The sequence below is a fragment of the Pan troglodytes genome, chromosome 1 (assembly GCF_028858775.2).
Source record: "Pan troglodytes isolate AG18354 chromosome 1, NHGRI_mPanTro3-v2.0_pri, whole genome shotgun sequence".
Classification (NCBI taxonomy): Eukaryota; Metazoa; Chordata; class Mammalia; order Primates; family Hominidae; genus Pan; species Pan troglodytes.
The window spans coordinates 2,256,975-2,272,419 of record NC_072398.2 but is presented as its reverse complement, the minus strand read 5'-3'; the positions used below and the strand labels follow the sequence as shown (position 1 = coordinate 2,272,419).

General features: G+C 38.7%; 1 protein-coding gene across 11 annotated transcripts in view; it reads right to left on the bottom strand.

Moving 5' to 3' along the window:
• Window positions 1-15,445, bottom strand: part of AHCTF1 (AT-hook containing transcription factor 1) — a 93,926-nt gene that overhangs the window by 5,049 nt on the left and 73,432 nt on the right. For 9 of the 11 annotated variants that reach the window (XM_024353009.3, XM_063809324.1, XM_024353014.2 and 6 more), the window contains 4 exons: window positions 13,013-13,136; window positions 11,088-11,179; window positions 8,468-8,676; window positions 5,026-6,853 (listed from right to left, as the gene is read on the bottom strand). In XM_024353009.3, the coding sequence (XP_024208777.2) occupies window positions 5,026-6,853; window positions 8,468-8,676; window positions 11,088-11,179; window positions 13,013-13,136 (2,253 nt within the window). Of the gene's footprint in view, window positions 1-5,025; window positions 6,854-6,990; window positions 7,450-8,467; window positions 8,677-11,087; window positions 11,180-13,012; window positions 13,137-15,445 lie in introns of those variants that run through there. The other 2 variants (XR_010156407.1, XM_024353019.3) reach the window with 2 other exon arrangements.

Here is a 15,445-nt window from a genome sequence, read left to right as displayed (position 1 = left end):
CAAAAAATTTTTAAAAGATTAGCCAATGTGGTGGTGCACGCCTGTGGTGTCAGCTACGTGGGAGGCTGAGGCAGGAGGATCACCTGAGCCTGGGAAGCTGAGGCTACAGTGAGCCATGATTGTGCCACTGCACTCCAGCCTGGGTAACAGAGTGAAAAGCTAACAGGAAGATATTCCATAGAAAAATAAAAATGGTTTAAACAACAATTGGTTTAAAATAAGGAATTAAAAGCATTTACCACACAGACTTTTTTTTTTAAACTATAGGGCCCCCATATTAAAAGCAATTATCAATATAATTACAGACGAGCACAGTTCAGTTTAACCAGTCTGCCGGAGTAAATCCCAGCTTCTGGACTTACTGTGAGACCAGAATCAAGTAACTTAAAGCTGTCTGTGCATCAGTTTCTATAAAATAGGGTTAATAATAGCATCTATCTCAAAGTTGTTCTGAGGATGAAAGAAGCAGAACAATGTGTGGCAGGGTAGGTGGTAAGTGCTCTACAGATGTTTGCATTTGTTATTTCAAGAATATCATTTACAAACCCTTGAAATAAAATCACAGTTCATGTTATTTCAGCTACTGGGATAGTCAAGAGTTCTATCAAATTCTGCTTTTCAAGCATGATTCTTTAAAAAAATGTTTTTTGTGGGTACACAGTAGGTGTACATATAAAAATGTTTTCTGTGGGTACACAGTAGGTGTATATATAAAAATGTTTTTGTGGGTACACAGTAGGTGTATATATAAGCATATGATTCTTAAAAAAAAGAAAAATAGAGTTGATATCAGATATCAGAAATATATCTCTGCTCCCAGCTTGTAAATGGCAGAAATGGCAATGGCTAGGTCTACTGGTGGTCTCTCTCTTGGCTTCAAGAAACAGATGAACAAAAATATTTCTACGAAAATTATACATTCTATAACTCTCTTCTAGGCTACCTGAAAAAACAATTTATTTCACTTTTCATAATCTTCACCTAAGCTTTCCTACTCCATTTCAAATATATAAGGAAATACAAAAATATACTATCACATGCAAAAATAGCCTCCACCATTTTTTCCATGTGCTTCTATTATAGCACAGATGAGACTTTCTTGAGTGTATGTCAATTCTTTACCCATCTCTTGTTTTGAGGATTAAGGAGTTCAAAAGACCTAGGTTCAAACCCAACTGTGTCCTAGCAAATGACTCTGGAAATTCAAAGACAGCTCTGATTTGCAGCATTTGCTGATTTCTAAGGTATAAATGTGCCTCCTGTGGCCAATGCAAACCATGGCTGGGTTACAAGTTCTTGGATATTTAACAATTGGCTCTTACCAGCCAGTAGTAGCAGTAGTAGCTCTAGAACAACACATCTTATTCCCTGGGTGATGTGAGTGCACAGTCTCAATGAACTTCAGTTTCCTCAATGAGGATAGAAGGAAGTAAAAGTACCTACACTTTACTGGGTTGAAGTGGGAATCAAACGATATATGAATGTCATGTATCTAGTATGGCCTTAGGTATATAGCAGGCCCTTCTTAATATTTGCTGTATGAAATGTGAAGTTTCATATTCATTTAGTAAAACACAAAATTCTAAGATAATTTCTTCGCTATGTTTCAATAAAATAAAGGACCACCTCTAGCCTTCCAATCATATAGTATACCTATACCCAGTCTTCTCGGCACCTGCATCCCTATGTAAAAACGAAGTTTAGAATATAAATAGGCACAAGGGACAGAAAGTATGGTAACAGTATAAAGGGCAGAGGAAGACAGGAAGCTATGTCCTAGAGTGGTCATTGCTTTGTTAAAGGAGTGAATACTCATAGGAACCCCTGTAAGGTATGCACTACCACATTCATTCTAGGAGGAGGAAACAAGGCTCATAAAGGTTAAATGATTTTCTGCCCAGCTAGTAAGTGGCAGAAATGAGAGATCTCAATCCCAAGTTTCTTATCCCTTCCAATCCCATCATCTCATTCTAGAAGGTGCCTATTTTTAATATTAAAAAATCTGAAAGCAATTCAAATACCCAACAGAAGAGGGTTTAAACAATCTGTGGCACATTTGTGAGATGAAATGCCAATATGAAAAAAAAAGAAATATTACGTTTAAGATTTTGAAATATATATACATATACATATATATATTTTTTGGGGGGATGGGGGTGGGGAGGTGACAGGATCTCAATCTGTCACCTGGTCTGGAGCACAGTGGTGTGATGGCTCACTGCAACCTCAACCTCCCGGGCTCAAGCCATCCTCACACCTCAGCCTCCCAAGTAGCTGGGACTACAGGTGCAGCCACCATATGCCCAAATCATTAAAAATTTTTCTTTTGTAGAGATGGGGTCCCACTAAGTTGCCCAGGCTGGTTGGATTTTGAAGAATATTTAAGATTAACTGAAGGCTGGGCACAGTGGCTCATGCCTATAATCCCAGCACTTTGGGAGGCCAAGGCGGGTGGATTATCTGAGGTCAGGAGTTTGAGACTAGCTTGGCCAACATGGCGAAACCCTGTCTCTACTAAAAATACAAAAAAATGACCCAGGCGTGGTGGCAGGCACCTGTAATCCCAGCTACTGGGGAGGCTGAGGCAGGAGAATTGTTTGAACTCAGGAGGCGGAGGTTGCAGTGAGCCAAGATGGCACCATTGCACTCCAGCCAGGGTAACAACAGCCAAACTCCATCTCAAAAAAAAAAAAAAAAAAAAAAAAGGAACTGAAAATGCTCATGACATAAGTAGGGGGACAAAAGCAGAATATATGCACGTACATAAACTGCAGGTTTTTAAAAACCAACCATACATATGTATCTGGAACGATATACAGGAAAATGTGAATGGTGATTCTTTTGATGGCTGGATTATATACTTCTATTTTAGAGTTTTCAGTAAGTAGGCATGTATTGTTTTTGTTTTGAGACGTGGTCTTGCTCTGTTGCCCAGGCTGGAGTGCAGGGGCACACGATCATGGCTCACTGCAGCCTCAAACTCTCAGGCTCAAGTGATCCTCCTGCCTCAGCCTCCCAAGTAGCTGGGACCACAAGCCCATGCCATCAGGTCTGGCTAATTTTTGTACTTTTTGTAGAGATGGGGTTTTTTTGGCCATGTTGTTGCAGGTATTTTTAGTTTAACAGAAAAAAGTTAAAATTAGTAGGTACAGAAATGAAAGAGAGGTAAAGATGACAAAAATCAGAATTACTGAGATGTTTGCTAAGCTCTAACAAAATAACTCTCACTTTTGGTGGTTACTATATTCCTCCAGGTCCTGAGGAGTGTATAAGTTATGTGAATGACTTCCTGCCACTCCCTGCCAATAAAATGTTTTTCATTTTAACTTTTTAATAAAACCTTAATAAAATGAACTTAAAAAAAGTTGGCTAAAATATCACACATTCTGTCATTTCATTCTCCTCCATGCAAAACATAGGTCTAACCACACTTTTCTAACACTGTGAAGAAATTAAGTTATACTACCAAAATCGAAGATCCAATTAAAAATTTTCTGAGTGACGAGAGGAGAGGAGGATCCCCTATAGCTACAAATCATTTTTAGGACAAATGATCAATTGTTATGGGGAGAGTCATTTTCCTGGGCTCAAACTGTATCAGTACAACAAGTCATCTACTTTATTTATTATTATTATTAATTATTTGGCCCCCCGGGCTGGAATACAGTGGCACAATCTTGGATCACTGCAAGCTCTGCCTCCCAGGTTCACACCATTCTCCTGCCTCAGTCTCCCGAGTAGCTGGGACTACAGGCGCCCGCCACCACGCCCGGCTAATTTCTTTGTATTTTTTTTTAGTAGTGTTAGCCAGGATGGTCTCGATCTCCTGATCTCGTGATCCACCCGCCTCGGCCCCCCAAAGTGCTGGGATTACAGGCGTGAGCCACCGTGCCCGGCCAAGTCATCTACTTTATTTATAAGGTCCTGAACTGCTTTGCTGAAATTCAAATATTAAACTGTAACTTAAATAGTCAACTACATGGCTGGGTGTGGTGGCTCACGCCTGTAATCCCAACACTTTGGGAGGCTGGGGCGGGTGGATCACTTGAGGTCAGGAGTTCAAGATCAGCCTGGCCAACATGGCGAAATGCTGTCTCTACAAATACAAAAAATTAGCCAGGCCTGTAATCCCAGCTACTAGGGAGGCTGAGGTAGGGGAATCGCTTGAACCCAGGGGGCACATGTTGCAGTGAGCCGAGATCATGCCATTGTGCTCCAGCCTGGGCGACAGAGTGAGACTCTACCTCAAAACAAACAAACAAAAAACACAAAAAAACCCCTACATTTTGTTTACCTAACCATTAACACTTTTACAGAGAGTTACTCTGATGGATCTATTCAGCCACACCAGTGTCTTAACTTTTTAGACATGTTTAAAGCACCCCTTATTAAAATTTTATTACTGCAGATACATTGTATATCTGTTTGTATTCTTAATGCATATATGTGCTCCCTTTGGGGAGAGATCACCCCTGTTGAGAAGCTCTGACCTACACCAACCAAATACAGTCCTTAGCTCGTGACAATGAAGGATGGCCTCACTGAAGATGAGGGCATGTAGATGCGCCAGTTTGTGGGCAATAGTGAATATGAATTGAAATAATTTCTGTATCTTAGTAAAAAGCTACTGGTGTTTCCCTTCAAAACAATTTCGGGTTGTGGATATCACTGGGGTGTGAGCCAAATGCAGCAGTACATGGGAGATTAAAAATATTGACTCTATTTTGGAAGAAACTTAATTAAAAGTCACTTATAATTTATAAAACTCACAGAAGAGAAATTACACTATTCTAAAAAATAAATCTGTTACGTGAGTTACAGGGTTTAAGTCATGTTAACCATACTGAATAACTGAACTCAAACTTTGAAACATGAAATCTTTAAACTTTACTACTAAAAGATCAATTTTGGTTTGAGGGGGGAAGGGGAAAAATTCCCTATAAAACCATTTTTAGGACAAATAACCAAATTTTAAGTTGAAGAGTGACTGAGATGAAAAACTGTTTTGCAGAGAAAGAAAAGTACCTTTTGCTTTCCTTGGAACTTCTGATGCTGGAGAAAATAAAGGCTCATTGTTCGGTTCAGAAAGGTCCGGCAACAAGATGGCCTTGCTAGACCGAGTCCTGCTGCTGCGGGATGATTTAGTGAAGGAAGCTGTGGCGAGCAATCTTTCTTCCTGCTCATTTGTTTCTTTATGTGTCATTTCATCTGTGCGTTCTTCTGATACTGAGTGCAATGAACGTTTTTGGCTTTGACTTTCAGTCTTTTTTGTAAGTTTTTTCTTAGAGCTCATCACCATCGAAAGTTCCTCGTTTGGCACTAAAATGGATTTTCCTAAAGCTGGTTTTCCAACATCAACATTTTCACTTTTAGCTGGGGTATTTCTTGTAGATCTCCTTTTAATGCTGGGAGCTTCTTTCTTCTTGGGGCTACTCTCTTCCTTAACAGCCTTAGATCCTACATCTTCAGATGGATTGATTTTTCTTGGTCTACCACGTTTTCTAGGTATGGCAGACATATCAAATTCTGCTTGAACAGTCAACTGAGATGACTCAAGGTTGGAGTCTTCTCTCACATCTGATGGACTAACTTCTCTCCCTCTGACCCTTCTAATATGTTTAATAGGCAGCTGCTTGTCACTGGATTTATCATCTTGCTTATTTCCTGTATTTTCAGAAGCATCTAAATTAGTACTTCTCAATTTTCTGATCGTTCTGCTAGGACTTGTGACCGTACTAACTTTTAGATCATTTATAATTTCAACACTTTCCTGATTTTCTACAGCTCTTTTAATTCTTCTAGGAGTCCTTTTTGTAACAGATGAAACCTTAACTTCTTTTTTAGTAGTTTCTTCAACTGCTGGTTCCAACAGCTGAGATGACTTTAACCTTTTTGATCCCCTACCTGTAGTGATCTGTAATTCTTGTTCCACAGAACTGCTGTTTTCTAGTACGTCCTGATTAACTTCTCTCTTTCTCCTTCCTCTCCTAGGCGTACCAGAAGTTTGAGGTATTTGCTGGTTCTGAGATAGTCCTCTGACATCAGAATAGATGTTTTCAGAAGCTTCAGAAATTTCTTTTGCCTTCCTAGTTTTCTTCCTGACTGACTGCCCTGGCATCTTAGGAGTAGCAACATCTGCTGATGCTTCCTGTTGTGCTGATTTGACATTCACGTTTTGGATACGTTGACCTCTCGTACGAGTTTTGGAGGAAACCACGTCATCAACCTGGCTGACATTCATAGTCATTGTGCTTGTTTCCTGAGCAGTCTTAAATGCAGATTTGACTAATTTAGTGGGACACATTATGTTTTGGCTCACTAAAGGTATTGTTTCATGAATGGACTGTTCCATTGTATCTGAAGTAATTTCTTTACTTCTTGTGTCTTTAATTACATCTAGTAAATTTTCTGCAATTGCTACTTTAATAGGTTCAGGCACATATGGTAAAGTGTCTACTTTTTGGGACTTTTGGTCACTAGTTACGGCAGATGGCAAATTTGCAACTTGTCCATGATTATCATTTTCCCCACTGCATACAAGTTTTTCTTCAGTTGCTGTGTTAGCTGCTTTAGGTAACACATCAGATGATGCAAAATCACCTGGCTCAACTTCTCCTTCTTCACCTTCCAATATCAAGGTAAAGTTGCTTTGAGCCACAAAAAGTTCCCCATCTACTTCAGCAATGTCACATTCAGCAGTGTCTTTGTTATCAGCTAAGTCACAAAACTGTTGGTCAATAGTATCAAAATTGTACTGAAGCTTAAGTGTTCCAGAGGGATATAACTCATTAAATGAAAGATTCCTAGCCTCTTCTCCTGAATCTTGAGCTTCAAGCTTTTCTTGTTCAATCACCTAAATGAATTAAAGATAAGAGACTGGTTAAAGAATTTTAATACATGTTTTAACTTGAAGCACACAGGTTTTTGATGACCCTTGGCTGTGTGCCTTTTAAAACATAAATTATATTTAATATGGCATATACTTATGGGTTTACTTTACAAAATTATCCCTTTAAGCAATCAGACTTTCTCATTCAGTCAAAATAACTACATTTTGAGATTATGACTGAAATTTAACTAGAAATTCTACATTTCCCTAGCTAAAAAGACAGTCAACAAAAGCTTGAAAATTATGATGCTAACAGTTCTGAAAACATTTAAGGACTTATTCTATTCTCACCCAAGAAAAAAAATTAACCGGAAAAAACAGAAACAACCCCCAAACTGTGTTTTAATGGTATTCCCCAAATTACCTAACTATCCACACTTTTCTAAATAGCACGATCCCCATAAGGTTGAAGAACAATTCACCTACATAAGCTCCCTTGGGCTAGACTCAATCCTCTTCCCTTTGCTGGGGCTGCATAAACCATGAAATTCCTAAGGCTTTCAAGTTCAGTACCTCTCCTGCAAGGGTTTGGTGGAAGAAGGAATGGTCCTTGCAATTACCTTTTGGTAAGGGAAGGGGAGAAAAAGGAGGAGGTAGAAAGTAACAGAGAGATCTCCTGACCAAGAAGGTAGAACATTACCACCCACCTAGACAATGACATTTTCCCACTCCCCAAACATTCAGTGAGATGACAGACTGGAAATAACCTAGAAATTAGGATTCCCACTTACACCATACCCACAACTCTTATTAGCTTCCCAACTAAAAGAACTGGAACTTTACTCATCTATTTGGCAGTGGGAATACTCATTAAGATGAGTATGGATAACGATGACATTTTTATGAGTTAAGAAACTTCCCAAATCCTAAACAAATTTCTATAAATAATTAGAAGAGTTGGTTTTTTATCTTAAAATTTATTACATAAAAGTTGCCTGCTGGTAATAAAAGATTTGGTATAATAGAATTTTTTTTTTAAAAAAACTGTAAGTCTTATTAAGTAGCAAAAAGTTATTTTCAGAGTGTACAGATGTTCAACACCAGCCAGTTGACTATCATTCTCCCACAAGGATGCATGGGGCGGGGGTGCTAATCCTGTTTAACTGTATCCATATATTTTCAAATATATGATCTTATGACTAAAAAAACCTTTCATTTGAACCAGATCAGCAAAAATTAACTTGATAAAACTATGGCTTCTTTAACACTTCCTTTTGGCTTTCATGAAAACCAGTTTATTTATTTATTTATTTTTTCCTGAGACAGGATTTTGTTATGTTGCCCAGGCTGGTCTCAAACTCTTGGGCTCAAGGATCCTCCCTCCTCAAACTCCCAAGTAGCTGGGACTATGGGCACCTGCCACAGCACCCACCTCCAAGGTTGATTTATTAAAGGATGTGTTTTTATATTCCACAAAATATTTATACACTTATTTTTTGAACCCATATTTTTATAAATAAGTAAGTTTTTATATAGCAGTCCAATAAATGAACGTGTTAGATTTGAACTACTGTGTCTTGAAACAACTAAACCAAAACTGAAAGACTGACAAAGAAGTAAAAAATTAATTTTTTTTACATGAATTTCTTGAGTATCAGGAGGGCTGTCAGAAATTGGAAGCTTTTCTTCTGGTAAGTCAACACTTTCTTTTAGTACACCAACTTCTACTTCATGATCTTCTTTTAAGTTCAGCGCTACTTCCTGGTTAAGCCTGCGCTCAGAGACAATAGGACCTTCAGAGATAGTGAGCGAGGAGTTTCCACCATCACCAAGGACATCAGCCATAGCTGAAAGAAAAATGAGTGAATTTTTTTACATTTAAACTGAAAAATAAATCCACACACAAGGAAGCAAACAGAAAGGAAAAGGCTACACTGCACTTGAATAGTATATTAATAAACTATCACAATGCCAGAAAGTCTGCAACTTCTTAAACAATACACACCTTTCCACAGAGATAAAACAGAAAAAGATAAATTTCACATTTAAAAATGATAACTGATCAACGATATCAGGAAACTTTTAATATGACGACCAACTGCTTCAAGGAAGTTCAGGTGCTTGTTCCTTATTAATCTGAAACTGTATTCACCAGGTGACTACCAGACAACCAGCTATCCTTGTAGAGTAATTACAGAATTACATGAGGAACATGCAATCTGGGCTTTGATACAACTAGGATAAAGAATGAATCTCTTTTGGCAGAAAGCATTCAAATAGGTACAAATGTACTCTACTACTTTAAAATCCTTTAGTGTTTAACAACAACAAAACATCAATAAAAAAGCACAAAAATAAAAGATGAACTAGGAAAAAATATTTCTACACTTTCAATGGAAAATGGGGCTATTATCCCTAACATGTGGATACTAATAAAACAAAATGAAAAATGTTTTCCTGTTTGGCAAAAAGAGGACGATGAAAAAACACTTTACAGGCTTCTCATCAAATACATAAAAGTAGTATACAAACTTTATTGGATACAACAATAAAATATTAAAAATCTGGCTGGGCACAGTGGCTCACACCTGTAATCCTAGCACTTTGGGAGGCCAAGGCAGGTGGATCATGAGGTCAGGAGATCGAGACCACCCTGGCTAACACGGTGAAACCCTGTCTCCACTAAAAATACAAAAAATTAGCCAGGCGTGGTGGCGGGCACCTGTAGTCCCAGCTACTCGGGAGACTGAGGCAGGAGAATAGCGTGAACCTGGGAGGCGGAGCTTGCAGTGAGCCGAGATTGCGCCACTGCACTCTAGCCTGGGTGACAGAGCGAGACTCTGTTTCAAAAAAAAAAAAAATCTGTACATACTTCTGGACCCAACAAGTCCATGGTTAGGAATCTACCCAAAAGAAATACTGACATAGAATGTAATGTGCACAAGAATATTCACTGCAGAAACAGCAAAACAAACCCCAAAATGGTGATTGGCCCAAATGTTCAGCAATAAGCAATTAGTTAAGCATGTAACATCTACACTACAAAACACTATTAGAGCTGTTAAAAAGAACAGGATTAATCTATATTCCTGACAGAAAAAATGTCTTAAATATATTACATGAGAAAAGAAAGTTGCTTTTTTGATAATGATCATTTCTAACAGCTAACATTTACTAAACTTCAGGTACCAAGCGCTACACAAAACACTTTACATGCAAGGGGCTTAATCCTGACAACTCTAGGAAATGGGTCTTATTAATATTCCCATTTAAAACTATTAATATTTTACCAACAAAAAAAATAGAGACACAGCCCTTAAGTGCAGAACTGGGTTAGGAACCCACACATTCGGGTTCAGCCCCCTGCACCCTTCAGGCACCGTCTTGTCTCCTCTTCCAACATATCGGGGGAAATGGGCACAGAAAACAAAAATTCGGGAAAGACACTTTAAATGGTTAATTATGGACCCCTAAAATGGGTGATCGGCTTTTTACTTTACATGTTAGACAATTCTCTCTGGATTACTCCATAATCATGTATTACCTTAATCATGGGACAAAAACTAGTCTGCTGAAGCTTGCCCTATACCCCATTCATAATGTACCAGGAACAAAGGCATAACAGTTGAGAGCATGGGCTCTAGAGTCAGATAACAACTATGTCATAGTATAGTGCTGTGAGGATTAAATGAGTTAATAGACACAAGATGATCAGACCAATTCTGGGCATAGACATTCAAGGTGTCTGCTTCCCCTGAATCCAACTGTAAGCTCCTTAAGAAAATCCTATCTTCCTCATCTCTGTATAGCCAGGGCCTAACTGAGAATAGGCCTTCACAAAAATGCTCATTGGATTAAAAAAAAATTCCATATATTTGTTAATTTCCCTGGAGAATATTCAGTCATTTGTGATTATTTTCTAATAATGAAAAGTCAACCTTGGCCTTAAGTTATCACAAACACGAAATAACTCTTCTGAGTCCAAGAAGATCAAACAAACAGCAGGGATGCATTTGGCTGTGGACTAGTAATCTAAGACTTTGAATATTAGAGCCACAGAATGCCTTACAAGCAACCCACTGTCTGACAGCTTATGTATCTCCTTAGAATACTTCTACACCAGGAAAGCTGACCAGAGAGAGGAATAACTGAGGAGGAAAAATCTGAATAACACAATAGATTATTTTGTTCTAAGAACAGAAAACTCTTCAATCAAAACACAAAAATGGAATAATCCTGAAGTCAAAATTATACATACATTTATTGTCATTTGCTCTAATTGCAGAGGTGTAGGTTTCAACAGATGTTAATCCTTCGTCCAACACTGGTGACTTCTGGGTGAAGATTTTCCTTTAGAAAAAGAAATACATACCTTAGTGTGTAAGAAGATCCCATCTGCTTTAACCTGCTTTAGTCCTACCACCTAACCTGTCATTTTGGTGATGTAAACTGAGGTTCAGAGAATTCAATACAACTCAAGCTCATTCTGAACAATAACATAAAATTTAAAAGTGAATTCAGAAACAATGCTGTACTTGTTTTACCCATTTTCTAATGTTTTACTCTTTTGGCAACAATGGCATGGCCTTAAAGTAGAAATGAAATGATTTTAAAATGCCTGTCAGTATACATTATATTTAAGCCAATTTTTAATAATCTGTGGCCAGTCTTCAAATAAGTCTGTCAAGTATTCTGGAATATTTTCTATGAACTCAGTAGAGGCAAGGTTCAATATTTTAATGCTACCTAGAAAAAGTATGATAAATGGCTCAGAATAAGAGACCAATGAAACCTGTATTAATCCACATGAAAATAAATCCTGGAATATGATGACAGTGTTCCTTTAATATTCTAATCTGACCTTTCTCAAAACCCAATTAAAGCATGCTAATTTTGAAAATTACAACAAATAGTATTTGAAAGTAAATTCAATAAAAAGGTATTTGAAACATTTATAGATTTTACCATAAAAGTAACAGTGATACATCACCACAAAATATCAAATAAGCTTATATTTTAAAAGGAACTAGTTAGCCAAGATAGTGAATATGCACCCGGGTTCTCACTGGTAACTCTCATGTGATTCCTTCTCATGCGACTGCTCTTTGCTTTGCAATTATCCATGAAAGCCATTGCAATAAATAACATTAGTTTTCATTAAAATTCAAAAAACATTACAATGAAAAAATAATTTGGATAATCCTTTCATACTGGCTTCTACTTTTTCCATGCAGGCCTGGCAAAAATTCCAGCTAATCTAGATTTCTCAGGCGTAAAGCATGTGATTTAGTTCAAGGTACAAGGGGTGACTATCATGATACTGAATTGTATAGGTGGTCTGGTAAGTCCCTTTCATTATGTATAAAGTAACGAACCATTTATAATGTTGTAAGTTATATTTTGTGTCGGTTAATTTTACTGAATCACCCTTACTACTACTTGATAACTGAAGCTGTCCCTTTTTTGTATCCTCTACAACGGTGTTATTCAAAAGTGCGGACATGCAATCTGTGTCAGTCTTGCAATGAGACAAGGACCTCTTGCCAGAAGGTGAATCAATTGCTTCACTAATCATACTGATTAGTACAGCTGACTTTCCGTAAAGGAGGCAGTGCACTTATCTATATTCCAAGGCAGGCTGTTTATCTTGTGGTAGAACATAAACTGACACTCTCACCAATCTGCTTGACCATACTTTGAATACGTCATCTGGTAAAGTGTCAATGAAAATTATTTGGGAGTATGTTTCAAATGGTCGTTAAAAAACACAAACTTAGAGTCATGTATTGAACAAATGGAAGGAAATAAAACTGTCTGTCATCTCCCCTGTGCTCTACTGTGTCTACCTACGAGAGTCTTGTGCTTGATCATCCTGAAACCACTGGAAAGCAGAGGGCATGGAGGTATGCACAGCTGTGAGCGAAATCTTGGTCTTCAACAAAAACAGAATCACCAGAGTTCTGCCTCAATTTACCGTGTCTCTGTATATTTCCGAAACTTTATAGTAACTACTAAATGACATATAACTGTACAACTAAACTTCTTTTAAAACAGCCAACATTACCAAAATGGAGATGTTAAAGATCTAAGTGAAATCTAACATGCACAGAATATTTTACTTCTGGTTCACAATTTCATTAAACTTCTTTCTAAAAGTATTTGAATTTCTCTCCATTAACTTACCCTTCATAGACTGATGGTGCACAAAGAGAAGCTTCAGTTCCTTGAACCGGGCTTAAGTGATTCAATTCTGAAAATGCCTCTGCTGCAACTAAGAGATCCTTTGTTTCTGCATCTTCTAAATTGCCTATAAGTCATACAAATAAGAATATTATTTATGCTAAATATTTAGTGATTACTGATAGTCTTGCATTATTACTTTTTAAAAAGTTGTTGGGTCTGCTTTTTTGTTCTTTTAGGTTTGCTGCTGTGTTATCAGACTGCTAACACTTTCTTCTTCTTTTTTTTTTTTTTTGAGACGGAGTCTTGCTGTGTCGCCCAGGCTGGAGTGCAGTGGCGCTATCTTGGCTCACTGCAAGCTCTGCCTCCCAGGTTCATGCCATTCTCCTGCCTCAGCCCCCCGAGTAGCTGGGACTACAGATGCCCGCCACCATGCCCTGCTGATTTTTTGTATTTTTAGTAGAGACGGGGTTTCACTGTTTTAGCCAGGATGGTCTCGATCTCCTGACCTCGTGATCCACCCACCTGGGCCTTCCAAAGTGCTGGGATTACAGGCATAAGCCACTGCACCCGGCCAACACCTTCTTCTTCTAATTCTCTGAACCTAGCTCAAGAGCCCCCCTTAACCTCTCGCTTTTCACTTTTTGCTGAACAGGCACTAATGCAACTGTTTTATAGACATTAACTTACTTAATCCTCAACATTCAAAAAAAGTAGATAAGAAAACTGAAGCCTAAGGTTATACTGCGTATCCCAGCTCATGACGCGTACTCAGTAAGTAGCTGAGCTAGGATTCAAATCTAGCTTCACTATAGAGTTTGTGTTGTATGAAACCCCACCCACCACAAACACAATACAGATTTCTGGCCAGGCGCGGAGGCTCATGCCTGTAATCCCAGCACTCTGGGAGGCTGAGGCAGGCAGATCACGAGGTCAGGAGTTCGAGACCAGCCTGGCCAACATGGTGAAACCCCGCCTCTAATAATACAAAAATTGGCTGGGCATGGTGGCACGTGCCTGTAATCCCAGCTACTCAGGAGGCTGAGGCAGGAGAATCACTGGAAGCTGGGAGGCAGAGGTTGCAGTGAGCCGAGATCACACCACTGCACTCCAGCCTGGGCAACAAGAGCGAAACTCTGTCTCAAAAAAAAATAAATAAATACAAATTTCTATTTGAGACTGCCTAATATTGTAAGAATAATCAGTGAAGATAATGCTATGAACATTCTTTTAATAGCTACCATTTAAACATGTTAGTAGAACAAGGCACATCAAAAGAGCAATGTAGGCCAGGACCGGTGGCGCATGCCTGTAATCCAGCTACTTGGGAGGCTGAGGCAAGAGAAGAGGTTGCAGGAGCTGAAATAGCCCCACTGTACTCCATCCTGGGCGACAGAGCAAGACTCTGTCTCAAATAAGTAAGGCAGTGTAAATTTCTAGACATATGCTATTTATGGGCATGGTCCTAAAGTTCTTAGAGTAATTAATAATGCCCGTGCTTACTAAGTAAAGATATCATAGTCCAAACTTCAGTGGACTCTCATCTTAAACTACTTAAGATGCAGATTTTTATGTAAGTATGTAGTTTTACAGCTTTAGAGTTAGGAGTTACCTTTAAATAACCTTGTTAAAAACGTGTGTAGGGTAAGAAACATACAAATAGGTTCAGTTTTCTGACCCACCAATTCTAGGTGAAGTCTCTCCCATTTAGTAGTGTTCCCCTGGCCCTCTTGTTAACCAAACTGGATTCTAAGTGTTTGTCAGTATAGTCCACCATGCTCTGTGTGACATGGGAGCAGGTGCCATTTCTACTTGACTCACACTGATCTTCAACACCTAGAATAAACACAGTAGGAGCTAACAGGAATACATACTTTAGGAACTCAAAACATTTTTTGATCACTAAAATAATATTTTTTTTCTTTTTGAGACAGGGTCTCATTCTCTTGCCTGGGCTGGAGTTCAATGGCGCAATCACGGCTCACTGCATCCCCAACCTTGACCTCCTGGGTCCAAGCGATCCTCCCCTCTCAGTGTCCTGAGTAGCTAGGAATACAAGTGCATGCTATCATGCCCAGCTAATTTTTTTATATTTTTTTTAGAGATGGGGTCTCCCTATGTTGTCTAGGCTGGTCTCGAACTCCTGGGCTCCTGAAGTGCTGGTATTACAGGCGTGAGCCACTTTACCCAGCCTGAACATTTATTTTCATTGTCCAGTGATTATTTTGGAGGTGAGGACAGAGAGTAGAATGAAATTCCTAATTTCTGAGAATTATAGAAACTTAAAACTGGTGGATAAGTTAAAAATTGCAATAATTTGGCAGGGCGCGGTGGCTCACGCCTGTAATCCCAGCACTCTGGGAGGCCGAGGCAGGCAGAACACGAGGTCAGGAGTTCGAGACCAGCCTGGCCAATATGGTGAAACCCCGTCTCTAC